Source organism: Gymnodraco acuticeps, unplaced genomic scaffold, assembly GCF_902827175.1.
Source record: "Gymnodraco acuticeps unplaced genomic scaffold, fGymAcu1.1, whole genome shotgun sequence".
In the NCBI taxonomy this organism is placed as follows: domain Eukaryota; kingdom Metazoa; phylum Chordata; class Actinopteri; order Perciformes; family Bathydraconidae; genus Gymnodraco; species Gymnodraco acuticeps.
In genome coordinates, this window is record NW_022990271.1 from 8,602,827 (window position 1) to 8,621,357 (window position 18,531).

Below are 18,531 nucleotides of genomic sequence, written 5' to 3' on the forward strand. Positions count from 1 at the left end.
ATATAAATATACATATATAAATATATAATATATAAAATAATGTATTATATTATATTATTGGCTCTGCATTATTATCGGATAGGGTAATAATAACTTCATAAATAACTACGTCTGAAAGCAGAAGTCTAGGGCAAATAATTGAAAGCAAATATTCAACAATTACATCAAAACTTTTGAAGGAACATCCATAACATTCATCTTATATCAATTTATATATATATATCAATATTCCAATTACTTGTATATTGACTATTATGCACTATTTCTATTATATTGTATTTTATTTTAATTACTTGCACTATTATCTGTGTTATTGTGCTGCACTATTGGAGGAGCCTGTGACATTTTCATTGTAATAACTACACTGTAGCTACATGACAATAAAAGCCTTGAATCTTGAATTTGATTGTATATTATATTCTTTGCAAGCTCTTGCAGGCCACATCAAATGAAGTCGTGGGCCGGATTTAGCCCCCGGGCCTTGAGTTTGACACCCCTGAGCTAGGGTGTTGTTTCAGGTGAAGATATATATTTATTAATTTTACAACATTTTAACACTATTGTCCATGAATATTATAGCTAATGCAGGAACTGGAATGGTTGCTAAGTTGTCAATTTAAAACTGTAACACAAAAAAACAAAACTATCCTTCATTCCAGACAGAGGTAGACAAAAGCATAACTTTGTGTCAAGTTAGCGAATGTCCATTGTGCGGGCAGATTTAGTCCGCTGTAGTTAGCTAGATAATTATTTTAGCTTCATACTCTATTCTTACAAATTACTAAAGTTTGCAGGTGACTCATAGTAAAGGAACATTTACAGTGGGGTTTATGGATATGCTCTTAATGATTTGGCCTTCAAAGACTTCTTCGAGATCACCATTCACATAACAGTATCTTTAACTTGCACTTTCTCCCACTTTGTTTGCCAGCTACTCGCTAACTTTGCTGTGTGGTGCCATACAAGCAGCGTTCAGTAGGTTCATCAAGGCTTTTTTGCAGAAAACAGGGGAAAAGGTTAATTAGAGCCGTGAGAGTGAACCCAAAGAATTCTGTCAAAACCTGCAGAAAAATTATAATAGGGTTTTTTGCTTTGAGCAGCAGCTCTCAAACGCAAATTCATTTGATCCATTATTTGTTGGTATGAAAATGTTGACTAATGCAGCTCTAAAGTATCATATTTTGAACCAGTGCATGACCCAACATTCCGTGTAATGGTGTCCGAAATACATGAATATCCAATAACCCTTTTGTCCCCTGCTGATTTAATTTGAATTCTAATCATACTTTATGCATGCCAAGTTTTCTTACTGTGGATAAACACATTCCCCATTAGTTTCTCCCACAGGGTAAACAACTGATCATGTACAGTACTGGTTGTCGTTCAAAGCCACAGCCCGCCTGCTCTCACGATGTGTTTGGTGCATGGGGATTATGCTCTGGTCATTGTGGGATGGCCTGTGGGCAGGGTGGGAACATCTGGATCTGAAACCAAGCTCTGACACTTCCTGTCAAAGAGCCAACATCAATCTGCCTGCCAGCAAAACTCGGATGGATATCCAGTGGATCTGCAATTATTTGGAAACACACAAAAGACAGAGGCAGAGGGAAAAGTCAGGGACATAGTGGGAACTCACTATGTTTCACAAGTTTCCTTAATTTCACAGATTTCCTCAAGAGAAAATCAATTCACATTTGAGCCAAATGCATGAGGAAACTTGTTGCTATTGCAGAGTCATTTGCTCAGCCTCACATAACTCCCTCCATTGGCCATCAGTCATTATGTGCATGACAAACCACCTTGTGGCCGTTGGTCTCATGCTGTCTCACAGTGAGCACATCGCATGCTATTACTAACATGTTCACTCTCCCACAGTTCTTCAAGTCCACTTGAGTTTTCAAAGCATTAGGACATACATTATAGGGAAATTCAAGGGCATATTAAAGCACACCACAAGACTTTGCATGAGATAGGAGGGTCAGAGATATTTGAGTATTTGACTTTTTTTTTGGGAATATCATACCTGCATTTGTTCAAAACTGCAGTTTGGTGCACATTAGGCTCTGACTCTTGTGTGGATTTCGCAATGGATGATCTATTTAATAACATGGTCTTCTCAAGTACTCCTGTGACGAGAACTAGGGTTGCATCAGAATCTTGTCAAAAAGTAAATAGTTCAAAATGGAAGGGCTGAGCGTGGGTTTCTGGGTGGAGCCTGTTCGGAACCACACATCTCTCTTCTGAGATGCAGCATGTACTTCCAGGCAGTATACAGTATACACAGCAACACATGCCTTTGTCCATACACACAACCTGTCTGTCAGTCAGTAAATTAATCAGCAATAGTGTGTTAATAGTGCACATGTTTGGGTACAAAGAACTTCAAAAATGCCTCCATGGGCTCATTAAAGGAGTTCTGTCTTTCAACACATTTATCATCTTTAGAAACTCTCCACTGCCTGAACCCATCCTCCCTGCTACATACCTTATTTCATCCTTAATTTGTTTTGATAACTTCCCTTTCTCTTTCATATTACTTCCCTAAAATGATTAATGGAGGAACACATTTCTGAAGTTTTTTGTGTTTCCCTCCTTCTATCCTCACGGTCCCCACAAATGTGGGGCCCTGTTGGGGCCCTCTAGCTTTGTGTTGTCCTCTGTATGTACTGCAGCATACTGTATGCTTCCCTCATCACTTCTCAGGGTTATTTCTAGCACAGCTTCCCTTCCAAGTCATACTGAACAACAGGACAGACAGTCTCTCTACCCCCTCTGCCAGGGTGCTGCATGCTATAAAGTGAAAGTCTTTCAAATGACAAAAAAACATGTTATTTTAATAGCTGTGTATTGTCTTTACTTTGCCTGAGCAAAACATTTTTAGCGTCAGCAATCTTAATATGATAGCATGTTTCCAAATTACTTTAACGCACTAACTTGTACATTTGTGCAAACTCCTGCTGCAAAATAGTGATTAGATTCTCCCAACTTGTCTCCAGTTATAGTCTCACATTTAACAAAACGAAATAAGTAACACAAAAATGTAGTCAATGGGGTCAAATCAGTTTCTTTTATTTAATGCGACATCAAATATTTGTATGTTAAATGCATGAAAATGTTAAGAAGGTTGTATTTAATCGCTTCACTCATGCTGGGCTGTTATCGGTCTGAATCCCTGCTAAGAGCAGTTATCTGCAGTCATTAGTTATTTCCTGGTATAATTCAAAAAACACTAAATCCGCAGAAAACAATCAGGATGTGATAGTGACTGACTGCAAGATGATTTGATCACAGCTGCTAGGTGTTAATCTTGTAAATTGGGCTTCTTCTGTTTGAGGCATCAAGAGTCAGGACGTCTTTCTTATTTAATGCAGTCAAAGTTAGTCCTCAATATTGCAGTGTTACCGACGTGCATTTGAACAACTTGGGGACATTTTTTACTAGCTATTTGTTCAATGATTACAAATCTTTGACCTGAACTGAATACCAAAAAAACAACAACAACCATATTACACGCATGAACTCCCAAGACTAATGAAGGAGAAGAGAAGGAATACATCTCACAATAACACACACAATACTGCTGCACACCAAAACAGCCAAGTATGCTTCAGCTTCACACTTCACTTATTATTTATCTACCTAATCTAATTAAATATGTATTTTTTAGTAACAGTCACATGATGAGTTACAAGTGTTGAGGTTTGTGAGGTCTTGATGTTCACATGCTGCTGTTCATCAGATCATGAACTGTGAGCCGGAGAGGTAATGAGAGTCTTTCCAGATGTTTGTCTCTCCGCAGTTGGTTGTCTTCCTCTTACACTGGCAGCAGCACTTGTACTCTGCAAGCTTATCTACCAGGAGCCGACCAGCAGACCTGACCACAGGGAGACAGAGGGAAGCAAGGGGAGATGTATATTTTGGGTAAGTCAGTTATGTGGAACAGTACATCCCAATTAGACAGGTGTTATCGCCATCAGTAGAATACATTCAAAATCAACTTTGTCATTGCCTTTCAAAGATTTGATGTTGTCAAGCCACTTTAAGTTATGTATGTAAGATAACTTATCAAAATGCTTCTGGTTATGGTATCTTGTACTGAAACACACCTCAGGAAGCGACTGTCCTCTTCCTCTCGCTGGTGTTTCAGCTTTGCGTTGCGACTCCACTCGTCCCCCAGTGACTTACTGATGTCTCTCCTCTTCTCAAAGCGATCAATGTGGTCCAAAATTAGCCTGCAGAGGAAACATACCAGAGAGAGAGAGAGAAAGAGTCTACCATAGTTTCCACAGAGCTCCTCATTGTCACACATGTTTTCCCTCTTCCTTTACTCACTCCATTTTGTTGTGTTTGAGAACTTCTCGCTCTTTCTGCAGCTGTTCTTGGCGGTTGTGCAGTTCTTCCTTCTTCCGCTGAGTGGCGGTACTGAAATTGATCCGGAAGTGCTGCCAGTTTGTAGAATAACATCACATCATTCTCAATATGTAATAGATAAATGTACACATGAAACCCACAGTAAGATGTATTATAATATTGATAGAAAAACAGTGGTATTGTGTAATTACCCTCCTTCTTCGGGACAATTTTGAGGTTGTGTATTTTACGTGAGTATTACCATTTTATACTTTAACCTTTAAATATTTCACAAAGAAAATGTTGCAGTTTTTATTCCACTGAATTGATCTCATATTGTCTTGATTTGGCAAGTTCACATTTAACGTTGTTTAAGCTAACCTAATAAAACATGTACAATTAACTAAACCAGCTGCGCCATGAATCCAATAATATAATACAATTCATTAATATGCTACTTTAAGTAATCTCTCACAAACCGTAAACAATCAAATAAATGCAGAGACTTTGATATCATTTGTAGCAATCACTGGTTATTTCGGACATCTGCATGATGCAACAACTGCAGATTGAGGTTTGTGGCACCAATCAGAAACAGATTTAACCTTCTGTGCCCTCTCTCGGCCCTCTGCGTTGCTGGTGGCCGTCTCACAGCGGTTGAACCCGGAGTTGTCAGCCTGGCACTCTGGAGGGTCTGTGCTCTTCCTATCTCTGACCTAAAGGACACAAATGACTAATTTCAGCTGTAACGTTACCATGCAGCGGTCCTCCTGGGTCAGATGTGGCTGGTGGCTGTTCCCCTCTGGCCCACAAGGTCAAACCAAAACCAAGTGAAAATGTTGTTGTTGTTGGCTGACTTTAAAGTACACAACACCTGCTAAACACAAGCATCATTTTCGTTTGCATTCTTATACTGGCTCAGAACTAGAGATATTTATTTTATTCCATGCATTCTTCTTTCTCGTCAAATCAAACCAAAAAAACAGATCCTGTTTAATGTAATGCTTGCACCGGTGATTTAAACTAAAGGATGGGCGACAGCTTCACTCTCATTATGAAATTCAAGACCATTTATAACCTTTTGTTCATTTCACACAACTCAAATCATTGTTTCTGTCTACTCAACTTTGAGAAGTATATTCTTGCCTGAGTGTCCAGGGCCCTTTTGTAAATAGTAGTTCTCTCATGTTTCCGCTGAAGCTGCTGAGCCTTCTGCGAAGCCATCCTAAAACACACACACACACACACACACACACACACACACACACACACACACACACACACACACACACACACACACACACACACACACACACACACACACACACACACACACACACACACACACACACAGCTCTCGTAATTTGTGCTGTAGCTGAGCAGACTGTTGACTCACCTGCAGTTGTAAACACATTTAACCAGATGTCTCTCTCTACCAACAGAGGGTTACTGGAAATGCCAGAGCATTACTGCTGTAACAGACTCACTCCTGGACCAGCTGGACCTGATCCAGATGTTCCAGGAGAAGACGGTTCTGCTGATCTCGGGCCTCCTGTTGCTGGCGAGTCTCTATCTGACCCTGAAGCTCGTTCATGTAGCGATGCTGCTGGATCCTCGGCGCCGGAGTGAAGGGCCGTGTCGGGAAGACGAATGAAGTCTGAACACAAGCATCCCAGAGTAATAATAAGGTAACATCTTTGAGATATTTATAAACTTGAATCCTGTGTGCTACAAATATGGTCAGATTAATTTACTAAAATAACTATTAAATCATTCAGAAATGAAACTGCCTTGATGAAGTCCACAGGAAGTTGACAGTGTCTGTGGTTTACTGTTCACTTTCATATCAGAGCTGCAGTAAAATGTCAACGACTGATTACTTAACTGTGAACAGATACAACAGTTGCTCCTCTGCGTTACTTTGTAGTACAAACTAGCTCCACAAGTGTTGGCTACAGGGGCTGAGTCTCAAGTGTTCAGGTTATACTCACAGGGAAGAGAGGACAGAAATGCTTCTCTTTCTTTTCAGACATTTGCATGTTCAATGTAGCAACCTGCTTTGCATGCTCACGTTGCTCATTCAGCTTCTCCTGCCAGATGCACACACAAAGACACCCCTTGTATTATCATGTTGACTGAAAGAGAAAAGACATTGAGAGAAGGACATATATTCACCACGGAGGGCAGTTTTAATTAACCATAAAATAGTATTGGCAGAAACAACATGCACAAGTTGAACTTCAAGTTGTTTAATTTTGAGTTGTAATATCCCACATTTCCCACACCTCTCCCAGTGCTGTTCTCAGCTCTCTGGCCCCAACCAGTCTGGAACCACCCTTAAATCCTCAGTTGTTAAGATTTGTTTTATTGATGTTTTTCTTATTGCTACTTTTACTTTCTCTTGACATAATGGTTTGACTTCTGTTTCTATTTCCTCAGTCGGTTGTTTTCTGTACCCTTTCTTAACCGGAACCCAAAAGCAAAACACTTACTGTATGAGTCACATCCAGTAACTCACAGCAGAGAACATGACATGGTATTTTCTCAGGAATTTTTCAAATGATGTCTTTACTGTTACGATTACAGCTGTTACACACACACACCTGTTCTTGGTGCATGTGCTGCCTGTCTCTCTGTTGTTCTTTCAGCAGTAAGAGCTTCTCCTGATCTTTCTCTTCGGCCTGCTGCTGCTCCCTCAGGTACACTGGAACATTTCTTTGGGCCCGCTGCATGCACAGGTAGCACAGCTCCTACGATTACAAGACAGTTCTTACAATTAAACACTTGAATCTGTAATGCAAAAAGTTATTTTCCTCTCAGGCTTTTGCTATAAATTATATATTTATGGACATCCCTTCAGCTCCCTGCACTCGGACCTGAGCTCCCATAAAAGCAATAACGGTTTACATCTGGCATTGTATTGTTGAACTGTGCTTTCTTAGTTATTTTGAATAACTCCCTCCCTCCCTTCCCTAAACTGCTTTTCCTGTTCGTGGTCTCAGTGTGTGTTGCACCATAAGCCTGTTGGAACACACACTGGGTTCAAGTGGGGGTTAAACCAAGGCAATATCATACTGAAAGGGTCACATCAAAAAAACATAATTCCCTATAAATAATAAGTCATTTATTTAGTCTTAGTCCAGTGACCAAGAAAGTGAACCCACCTCTTAAATATAAAGGACCTCTATAAAAGCCAAATTACTTACTGAAGACTTCTACATATACATGAGGCCTAACACACACCTGTCCAGCACGAGCGTGTCCAAAGCAGTTACCAGTCACACCAGGGTCCTCTAGTTTGTGAGCGACATCTCGTGGTGTGATGGAGACGGTGGGCCTGAGATTGGAAACAGATTATTTACCACTTTGTATGTTTCATCAAAGAGAACGGCTCTCTTTCATGTGCAGATTGGTGTCACTTTATTAGTGTATTATGTTACAATTGTGTGACATTTAAATATTAAAACAGTATTAAATACTTTAGTTTTTCATGGGAACACCATGGACATGTGTTTGAGTTGTAAAGGGGCTCTAACTGTTTCTTAGGATATCATAGCAGAATAAGGATTAGTAATCAAATCAGCTGACACTTGTTGGTCATAAGTCAAAAAGTCAACTTTATTGTCAATCTTCTGTGTGTGATACAGACAGGGAGATCGAAATGCTGTTTCTCACAATCCAGAGGAATAATAATATATATATAGTTATATTTTTTAAATGCAGATGAATATATATGTACGGAGAGTCTCAGTGCACTTGCCACAAGAGAAGAAAGGAACAGGGGATTCAATTGAAATTATAGGGAGGATCTTAGTATCACTCTGTGCCATGTGTGTTTTGTGTGAGTGTATAAGTGCTGACAGTGCAATTAGGTAATGACAGAAGAGGAACCTGGCCCACAGATAGTTGTGCATCATTGATGGAGCTTGAAGCTGCATAGGTCAGTAACAATATGAGACCACCCCTGAGGTCCCAGCTACCAGAGACTCAACCACCAGCGAACAGCTCTGTGCACTGCAAGCTGAACCTCTCCATAGAGTGTGTGTGTGCCTGTCCGTCTGAATCATTGTGTGTGTTTTACTTGTCTGTGGCCTCCATGGGGGGTTGTGTATTCAGTTCTTCAGGCAGGCTGACAGCTTTCATCTTGGCAGGCTGCAGTGGCTGATGGGATTTAGATTCTCCCTGTTGGGGAACTTCTGTAGAGACACACAACACTAGTAATTTCACTTTTTCTAAGTCATATTGTTCTTCTTATGGCTCTAAATCTATCATCATCAATAAGCTGCATCTCAACCCCTGATGCCCCCTATTAATTATGTTGAAAGAGAAGGGTTTCAGTAAGCCAAACAAACCAAACGCAAGCTTACTGTTCCCCTCTCCTTCAGTCTTTGTGCTAAACTACAGGTACAGTAATAGACCATTAACTGTAGTTTATTATCAAACAGATAGTCATCTACCATTTCCTCAAGAAATCAAATAAGTATTCATTTCCCAAATTACCAAAACTACTCCTCCAAACAGCTAAATAAATGAAGGTTTCCTTTGCAGCAAGTTGATAAAATGCTTGAATTTGAATCAATACTTATTTTAGAGCTATCAAATCCTAAATGATCAGGTTTGTGGAAAAACATCTTTCACCTCCTGCATTCCTTTGGTCTTGAGCTTTGTCAGCAGCCCTTTTCTCTGGCTCAGGAGAGCAGACGGTTGGCATGGTGACGGGGTTGGCAGACTGTGGCATCTGGAGCCTAGACAGGCCACCGGACAGTAAAGAGACACTGCTTCCAGGTCTCTGCAGGGACAAAAGTACAGATAATCTGCATCGATACTAATTCATTATATACAGTATCATTCAAACACTTGCACTTTTTTAAACTCACATTGTCAAAGGCTAACAGCAGCCGACCAGTTCCATCCATGGCATTAATAAAATCTCTGTTGAACTTCATTCTCACCTTTGAATAAAATTAGATGAGATTACATTCAACAGAAAAGCAGTAGTTATGTTACCAGTTACGAGTACAATATAATGTGAGGAGGTGAGCCACCTTGTTGTTCCTGAAGGACAAAACTCCAATTCCCTGGAAAGTGAGGAATATGTTTTTTTCAGAGGCCAACAATCTGAAGAGGAGAAGAAGAGTTTCTCTAACGCAGCTCTCCACCATGTCTCGACTGAAAGGAGTCTCTTGTGACACAGCTGCAAAGTTCAGTTGCACCACTGGTAGATGTGTTGCTGTAAGGGACACACAAGTAAAAAACATATAGTCAGAAAATAATCTCATCAGTGCTTTATCAGGGCTGTGTTCATGCAGTTCGATCAGATTTAATTGTCATTTAATTGACAGATTTAATTGACAAACCACAAACTATCCTCTGATTCAAATGTGTCTAAATCCAGATAGGTGTGTGATGTTTGCAATATTTGATATCAGCATCAAAGAAAAATACCTTTTATTCTCCTGATATGTGATTTGATATACGAAGGGACTTTTTTCTGAGTAGTTTGCTGTGAAATATGAAGCCATTTGTAAGTCTCACCTGCAGCCAGTGGCCTGGTCTGCTTTAAACCAAGAGACTGGACTAGTTTGACAGCCAGGAGGAAGATGGGTCTTTGGATCATTGTGAACTTATTCCCTATGTCCAACTTCTGCTGAGAGAAGGTGAAGGTGCCAAGTCCTGCCAGGTGAACTCCCTGTTACAATGGATTTAACAATGAGATAGATAGATAGATAGATAGATAGATAAATAGAGGCTAACCTTCTGTAAGGCCATATGACGTTCAATGTAGGCAGAAACATCACCCCAAATACAGTTAATATCTGAAGAAAAAAGACATTAGCCTATATTTGGTGATATTGCAACATGGAGACTCATGCACACTTTATTAGCAGTTGTGTGGAGAATATAAACATTATGAACATTTTAATGGTAAACATAAATAAAGTCTACATATTTTCCAACCTTTTTCAGAGTGCTGGGAGAGAGTAGATAAAGTCTGTCCGTCCATTTTTGACACCAGCCGAAGTATGTCAGTCATATCTCTGAAATATTTGTAATCCTCACAGGACAATGAGTGTTAAAAACGTTCCTCTAAGAAATGTCTTCTGCCTGCTTGGCTGCTACTGCCAAATACCAAGACGAGACCTGAGAGCCGTGGTCACCGTAGCGTTGCCCCCCCACAGCCATTCTCCCCCCCACAGCCATTCTCCCCCCCACAGCCAGGGCACGCACAGAGAGCCGTAACGCGTCTGTGCGGACAACACACTGCAACAAAGGAGGTGTCAATGAGTTCAGGTTTCCTCGTAGTTTTGTCGGACACCTGGAAGCTAAGTGCAGATGCGGCGGACATTAGTATTTATTTCTCTAAACAAGTACAAAACACAAATCCTAGGTTATTTAAAAAAACGTTAATCAGAGGAATAAAATACATGCTGACTTAACTGTAAAACTGACAGATGTCACGATCTGCTTTTGACCAAATATTAGTTAATATTATTAGTTATTAACCAGAGGTGGGAAGTAGTGGAGTAGCCTACAAATAGGCCTATTCGTTACTGTAGGCTATTTACATGTTTCTGGTAGCCTATACTCAGTGGCGTTTTTATATGTACAAAAGTGGTGGGGCACACAAAACTTAGATGTCTATATATAAGCTTCTGAGGTTCATGGCTGGTGAGGCTCTGATTCTTCAGGTTTACAAATATTATATTTTGACCTAAATCAAAATATAATATTATTTTCAAAAGCTTTTTTTGTCTGATGCTTCAATTAATTTTAAACAGACAGTTCAACAAAAGGATACCCAAAAAATGTAATTGTATCATTTAAATATTGAATTGTTCTCTCTTAGTAAGATCCCATTTTCAATAAAATTGCAGTCTTACCTTGACATGAAGATGAAGTCCATTTGCCTATCCTTCTGGACAAAAATCTCTATTACTTTTTTGTAAAAGTCCTCCTTATGTTCTTGTAGTTTCAAAAGTCTATCATAAATCTGATCTAATCAATAGATTTATGATTCGAAAATTATAAAAGTAGGGTAGACATGTGGATATTATCCGGCTGAACAAAATGTGCATTTATCTAACAGGTTTGTTTCCCACAGATCTTATTTTGAGCTATTTTCTAAAATCCTATGGAGAAATATCATTGCTTTTTTGTGGAGGGAAGCCATGCGCAGTTTATTTCCGGGTTTTAGGACGCCTCACTGCAGCTCTCTCTCCTCCTCTTCACACACCACACGTACTTACAGCCAATCAGCTCTGAATTATGTGAGATGACGTATGGTGGGGATGGCAGCTCTATGCCCCTATGATCATTATTTTTTTGCCACACACATTAAATAGGACAATACTCTGAGCATGCGCAGTGTAGTTTTTACAGTCACCATTGCCTTAAACAGGGAGAGGGAGGGGCAGGATCGGGTTTTGTCCCACATGGCTCTAAACAGCTCAATAGGCACACACTGTAGACACTAATTAGAAGAACACAGACTAACACAGCAATGTACAGACGAATCAGATGATTAAACATGATCTTAAAATATATTTTATATATTTTTTGCATTTTTTTGTAATCATTACTTTTAATACTTTCTGCTGACACTAGGTGGGGCTGTGCCCCACCTGCCCCTAATGACCAGTCGCCACTGCCTATACTCCACTAGGACTACTTATTTTTCTGACGACTTTTTACTTCTTACATTTTTAACACAAATAGCCTACCTGTAGGTCTACTTTCTCTACTTCTTACATTTTCAAAACAGGTTCGTTACTTTAGTTTTAATCTGCGTTTCGTGGCGTGACCATTATTATTTAAAGTCATTGATTTTAACACGATCCGTGTATCCATCATGTCCTGGTCTTCTCTAAACAAGAAGGACCAATGAAAACTTTGTCATTTTGCCGTTGTTCAGCATCGAAACATTCATTAGCTAACAATGACATCATTGTTCTATTAATATAAAGTGAGGCCAGTTACTAGCTATAAAACAGTTGATACTTATCGGTAGGCTACCTTTTTCTTAAGGCTACATTTCGAAGCCCATACTTCTTTACTTGAGTAAAGACGTTTAGTCAGTAGGCTACTTCTACTTTTAGTATTTGTAAACACGAGTAGGCTATCTGTACTTCTACTTGAGTAAAGGGTGTGTGTACTTCTTGCCATCTCTGTTATTAACTAATGTTAATACGTTAGCCTATGTTTCATATTTAACATAGGCTATGACTGTTAAATTGAGTAAACGCTTTTTTTAAAATTCAAGATTATTTCAGGGTTTTCTTTCAATGGATTCATTGTCATGTGAACAAGTGACTCAATACCCGACCACCTGACATCGATCATACACTGGAAACATTATGTTAGTCACAGCAGCATGTATTACACGTAGGCTATTGTGAAAATGCTGACTAAACTTAAACAGTCAATATAAACTTAACATTTGAAATATAAACAAAAGTAATGTAAAATATATTGACAGTGAAAGATAGAAATAGCTGTCGAATATAAATAATAATATTTACATTAATTAAAGGTGGGGTAATTCACTTCGGAAACACTTTTTGTTATATTCCATGGAATGCTCTTAACATCCCGATAGCAATGAATACATTAAATGCTTTGCCAATAAATAGCCTACATTTAAAAAATGTCATCCGTGGAAGCCGTGGCGTTGTAAAAAGCACGAAGTTTAGCCGGCCCGGCTAAAATAACTGTATGGCCTACCTGCCTGTCAGCCTTCCACCTCACAAACTTATCTCGTGCCCTCATTGGTCATGTGCGCGTTCGTGTGTGTTGGAGGAGGGGCTCTGTAAGGAAGTCTGAAGGAAGGGGCGGATTTTTTCCGGCTGCGTAGTGCGTACTTTCAAATTCTAGCGCACTCGAGCTAGTTTCTCAATTATTACCTATCCTACCTTTAAGGAATTGCATTTTAGATTCCATATAAATGTAAAAGGTTGAGGACACTACAGATGGGTGCATTTTGGTTGTTGAAGGGTTTGTTTGTTTAGTGTCCGATCTCCACATCTCCAAATGTGTTGATAATGTCTTAATCCGTTTCCTAAATCTGCTGGTGTCAGTGTCAGCGGCTCCGATGCAGCACTGACCACAGACTTGTAAAATATCTCCAACATCTTGCACACTTTAAAGGATCTCAGCTTTCTCTGGAAGAAGAGTCGGCTTAATTCGGGGAACTTGTATATCCCTGCAAATGAAAACAAGTAAGTCACGATATCACCCAAATAGGGAGAGACTGAGCCCCCCTCCATAATGAAACGCATGTGCAGAGCCAACCATCTAACACATCTGTAAACACACGAAATAGTGAGATGGAAACATCAAGCTTTTGCTGACTTACTTGTACGCGAGGCTTAACACATAATTATTACCGAAGACATATTTAGATTTATCAAAGCATATGTCTGCTTTTCTTTTTTGTACTGTCTTCCAAGACTAGAGTTATGTAGGCTAAAGAGAAAAAGGGGAGGGTGCTGCTCTGTTGCACTTGGCTGAACAACGAACAGGTTTTGTAAACCTTCGCTTTCTGTTTCAGTTTTCCGTCGTCAACAGAGTTGCTTTGAAGCAAACAGAGATTCTCCTGATCCTTGATGTGTGGCTTTATCATCATGACTGCGAAATTACTTCTGACTCTATTCCTTTCGTCTTTGACAGGTATGAAAATCAAAGCTATAGATGTCATTTTAGGCAGGTTGTTGAATAAAGTGTAAACATGTTAGTCGAATCCTATGGTTTTAAATATTTATTTATTTATTTATTTCAGTCTTTATTTCGAACAGATTAAAAAATAACAAATAACAAATGTGAAAAACAGAATACCGTATTGTTATAATACAGTAGGCCTATGTATCCACATTCATGGTAATATTTGTATATTCAAAAAAAATGTCACTTTCAAAGATGGAGATCCATCATCTGATTTTCATTTCGTGTTAAATGAGCAGTGATATAAATATTAACTCCAGTAATGAACGTGTGATAAACCTAATCCCCATTTATATTGTATTGTACTTTACCTTAAAGTGCAATCTATAGCATTTCAGGTATGGTAATTGCTGTTTAATTAATTTCATTTAATTGACATAATAGTGACAGGTTACTTTTGTAGATTAAGATTGTACATAAAAACACTTATAATAATGTATTATTAGTAGTGCTGTCAAAATTATCGCGTTAACGGCGGTAATTAATTTTTTTAATTAATTGCGTTAAAATATTTAACGCATTTAACGCATGTGCAGAATGGCCCGCCCCATACGTGCCGCCAGTGCCAGGGTATGGCTGGGGTAGGCTACACCCATACCAAGAAATGGCTTAGCCCCACCATGAAAAATTATGTTAAAGTAAGCTAAATAAAGTCTGCCAACTCGCGCGGAGTAAATTGCACAGACAGCAGTTAGTAAGATTGATTTCAGTAGCCACGGTTTTGAAAACTTTTGTCACGTAGTGATCGTCTTCTCAATAGAACATCTTTGATAACGGCGTGGTGTTGTTGCAGGAAGTCCCGACGGAGAATACTTTTGCTGTAGTACAGGGGTGCACATAACTGGTACGCAGGTTATGTGCGTAATCTGAAATGCGTACCGTCACTTGTGTCACAAAGCGCATTTGCGTACCGACGTACTTGTGAAGCTTTTCCAGAAGGCGGTTAGATCACCGGACGACAGAGTCGGTCTCCGTGTGCACAGACAGGGCTGCTGTTAACGTCGGTCTGTACAACGGAATTGTGCCAAAACTACGCCAACCGGCTGCGGAGGGAGACTCCTCTCTCCCCGCACTGGCCCCTGTTGCCCCCCCCCCCCTAGAACCGCCCCTGTACTTACACATTGTTGCATCAGTATCACTGACAACAACAATTTGTAATGAGTACGTTATCTTAACTTAAAGCTGCTGCTGTTATCTCTTCAAGTTTTTACTTAAAATAAAGATTTTTACAATGTCGTTTTCACCAGGGTCTTCAATCCATAATCTAGAAAGTCATTCATTTCATTTACACAGGTTGACAATTATTAATTTCTTGCTGTAGTCAACACAATTACTTAATTTAATTATATTTGCTATTAAAAAGTTCTTAAAAAGTTGATTTAATCTAATCTAAATATTTAATTTAGGCACTCTGTTTTTAATGGTATGAGTAGCCTCTCTCTGTAAGGGGTCATTATAATAAGATGACCTGTGCCATGGAAATGTGATGGAAACAAGGCTGTAAATAACCCACATTAAAACTATTTAAGGAAATGATTTAGAATTTCCAAAGATTATCCAAGGTCATCATCATAGTCATAGGACATGTGTGACATAGAAAATGTGATGATCAACTGACTGTCATGTGGTAATAGGTCATGTCAAAAAACACCCACAAGTACAAGTACTATATCCAGACTATTCAGTGAACGTGGCTTGACATATGTTTGCTACTCAGTAATCGTTAATCTCTTGGCCTTTCAATATACTTTCATCAGGCCTCTATAAAATAAATGACTCAAGGGAGGGACACGGTTTTGTTTCACAAAGTGGAACATACACTATAACCTGTAAGATATGGACTTCTATTATTAATGTGAGTGTCGCTGAAATTTCGTATATGGTTTTTCAAATAATCTAGATGTTATCAAAACTAAATTTAAAATACGTTGGGAAGTGCTCTTGTTCTCTTTGTTGCCAAGGGTTAGATGAGATCAGTTTCATGTCTTTACGATAAATATGAACCTTTTTTAATTTAAAAATCACATTTTTAAATCTGCGCAAAAACCAAGGTGTAAAGATACATATAATTTCTGGTTTTACAAGAAGTCATGTGCAAGACTATTTCTTTCCTGGGTGTGGTTACTTCTGGGTGAGAACAAGATTCCAGGGTTGGTTATTATTATTTTCACTTTGCATTAATATAAGAAGAATTTGGCTGTATAAGAGTGGTGTCTATCATCTTAATCATGGCAGGTAATAACATACTTTGCAAATGTATAACTATTCCTTTAATAACATCCTTTTAATTCAGAGTTGAAGCTATGCTCTGATTGGTTGACAGCAGTCCATTTACTGATTTTTTTAATTATAAAACTAATTTCCCATACCCGTTGAGCATAAAATATAACTTTTCAATCTTTTAGTTGATTTTTAAGGCCCATAAACACATTCATATATAGGTAATGGAAGTACAATTAACAAAAAATGTGTGACACTCATTTGCAGGTGTGAGTCCCCGGAGCCCCAGAGTGATTTATGTGAAGGCTGGTGAGATGGTGGCGCTGTACTGCCCCCTGAATGGAGAGGATAATCACTGTGATGCTGAGCTGATCTGGACCAGTCCCCCCAGCCAGAAAATTGATCAGACCCCCAACATGTCGTCAGCTGAGCAGAGGCACAGGGACCTGCTGGTTCATGGGAGGAGCCTGGTGATTCTCAACGCCACTGCAAACCATCAGGGGAATTACTCATGCTCTCTGGGGTAAAGTCAAAACCAAATGATAAAGAGTATTCCTCTTTTACAATCAATCATATTCCCCCATTTACCACCGTTAATTTGTTTTGGATCAGAATCTGATATTAAGCAAGGATTTGAAGTTGACATAAATAGTTCGGACATGTAAACAGGTTTTTATAACCTCCTTGGCGGACAAGTCTTTTCACTCAAATCCATCCAAGTCATGGACCAGTCCAGACTTTATGGGGACCATGAATGTCTGTCTTATAATCTGTTCCTTGAAGCAGTCTCTATCTTATTTTAAGAACCTGTGCAAGATGTTTAAAACCTAAATGTGAAATATTTTCATTAATCTTTTTGACATGACAGCAATACCAGCACCCACCTTGGGTTCAGATTGAGAGTATGTACAAAACAGTCCAAAGGGTGCGAGCAGAGGAGCCATTACCCTATGGTATGTCACTCACAAGAGGCCTGCTCATTGTATTGTCCTGATGTGAACACACCAGCTGCAACCACCCCCAACATTACCAGCAATGGCGTTATATGGTACAAGGTAAGTCGACTCAAGATATTCTTGATTTTATTGGGAAATTAAAAGCTATATTTTGCATTATACATTATTTGTTTTTACATTATGACGCCATATCTCAGGAAGACATTGGATATATTGACTCAAGGATGAACTGATAAGATTTTGGTGGTTCATCCTCAAGTTCTCTGACGTCACAAAACACTTGCCATACTCCAAGTGCTAATTTTGGAATGAAACAATAAAATAATGAAGTGATAACATTTTAATGTAAAATCCAAATTAACTTGAATAGTTGGTGAAGGCTTACACCTATATGGCGGTTATGTGGCTCAAGTAGAATTTGAATGTGGTTTATTTTTTATTTAAGGCTGTTTATATTCATTGTATGCTTAAAATGACATGTCAATTTTTCTTGTAGGAAGGCGAGTCAACGCCAAAAGCCAATTACTTCTTAAGTGTTGAAGAGAAGGACCATGGTGTCTACACCTGTACCAGATCTTACCTGTATTGTGGACAAATATATAACATGACCTTTACAGTGGTGCTTGATATCCAACCAAAGGGTAAGAAAAACACTTACACCATATGTTTACTTTTGTATTTTGAAGAAAACAGATGTAAAATGTTTCCACCCTTTCTTCACACAGAAAAACCTAAAAAAAATCCAGTGATCATATCGCCACAAAGTGGTGTGATTCATGTACATTTGGGTGAGCATAAATCTTGAAGCGTGGATACACACACATGGATGAATGCACACATTTACCCTCTTACTAAATGAACAAATTATGGAACTGTGTAAACTCTGTTTTTTTCTAGGCTCTCCAAAGGTGATTGATTGTAAAGCTCTCATGTATTCGGACTTTGATGAGGTGTTCTGGTTTAGCACTGATTCATTTGTGGAAACTAACAGCAGCTTTCCCGTTTTCTACAATTACACAAAGTAAATGTTTCACACAAATACACCGGCAAGTTCAAATGTTTTACAGTACGTAGCCAGATATTCACAGACATATATCATAACTAACACCTGTACTTTACCTTTCTTTTCCAGAGAAAAAAATGCTGACAAGATAAAGATGACGGCATCTCTAGTTTTCAAAAAGGTGTCAGATGAGGATCTATTCAAAAATTACACCTGTAAACTGCAAACTGTTACTGGACGCTCAACATTCGTCACCATCAGCTTGTCCCAAAAATGTATGTAAGA

At 38.9% G+C, this 18,531-nt stretch overlaps 2 protein-coding genes across 5 annotated transcripts in view; one reads left to right on the plus strand and one right to left on the minus strand.

Annotated features, from left to right (window-relative positions):
• Positions 1-3,043: 3,043 nt before the first annotated feature.
• Positions 3,044-10,495, minus strand: LOC117549403 (coiled-coil domain-containing protein 81-like). Its single transcript, XM_034221290.1, has 16 exons — positions 10,309-10,495; positions 10,105-10,166; positions 9,886-10,039; positions 9,396-9,580; positions 9,228-9,302; positions 8,989-9,139; positions 8,432-8,546; positions 7,594-7,687; positions 6,954-7,100; positions 6,342-6,440; positions 5,838-6,007; positions 5,497-5,575; positions 4,956-5,066; positions 4,333-4,442; positions 4,107-4,232; positions 3,044-3,874 (listed from the first exon to the last, which is right to left on the minus strand). Exons 1-16 carry the CDS (start codon positions 10,382-10,384, stop codon positions 3,736-3,738), a joined length of 1,893 nt encoding a protein of 630 aa, XP_034077181.1. The 5' UTR covers positions 10,385-10,495; the 3' UTR covers positions 3,044-3,735.
• The window catches only part of LOC117549400 (interleukin-1 receptor accessory protein-like), a 62,581-nt gene continuing 49,847 nt past the window's right edge, over positions 5,798-18,531 (plus strand). Inside the window, exons 1-8 of one of the 4 annotated variants that reach the window (XM_034221281.1) lie at positions 13,487-13,565; positions 13,898-14,016; positions 16,555-16,810; positions 17,156-17,342; positions 17,740-17,884; positions 17,969-18,031; positions 18,141-18,264; positions 18,376-18,521. In XM_034221281.1, coding sequence (XP_034077172.1) covers positions 13,953-14,016; positions 16,555-16,810; positions 17,156-17,342; positions 17,740-17,884; positions 17,969-18,031; positions 18,141-18,264; positions 18,376-18,521 — 985 coding nt within the window. In that variant the 5' untranslated portion in view covers positions 13,487-13,565; positions 13,898-13,952. Of the gene's footprint in view, positions 6,039-13,486; positions 13,566-13,897; positions 14,017-16,554; positions 16,811-17,155; positions 17,343-17,739; positions 17,885-17,968; positions 18,032-18,140; positions 18,265-18,375; positions 18,522-18,531 lie in introns of those variants that run through there. The other 3 variants (XM_034221284.1, XM_034221283.1, XM_034221282.1) reach the window with 3 other exon arrangements.

Bases quoted from the DNA above. Each gene is read 5' to 3' on its own strand.
- LOC117549403 (XM_034221290.1), bottom strand. From the start codon at position 10,384: ATGACTGACATACTTCGGCTGGTGTCAAAAATGGACGGACAGACTTTA. The intron at 5,067-5,496 runs GCAAGAATATAC...TGTGTCCTTTAG, and splicing joins AAAGGGCCCTGGACACTCAG to GTCAGAGATAGGAAGAGCAC. The intron at 4,233-4,332 runs GTGAGTAAAGGA...TTTCCTCTGCAG, and splicing joins CTCAAACACAACAAAATGGA to GCTAATTTTGGACCACATTG.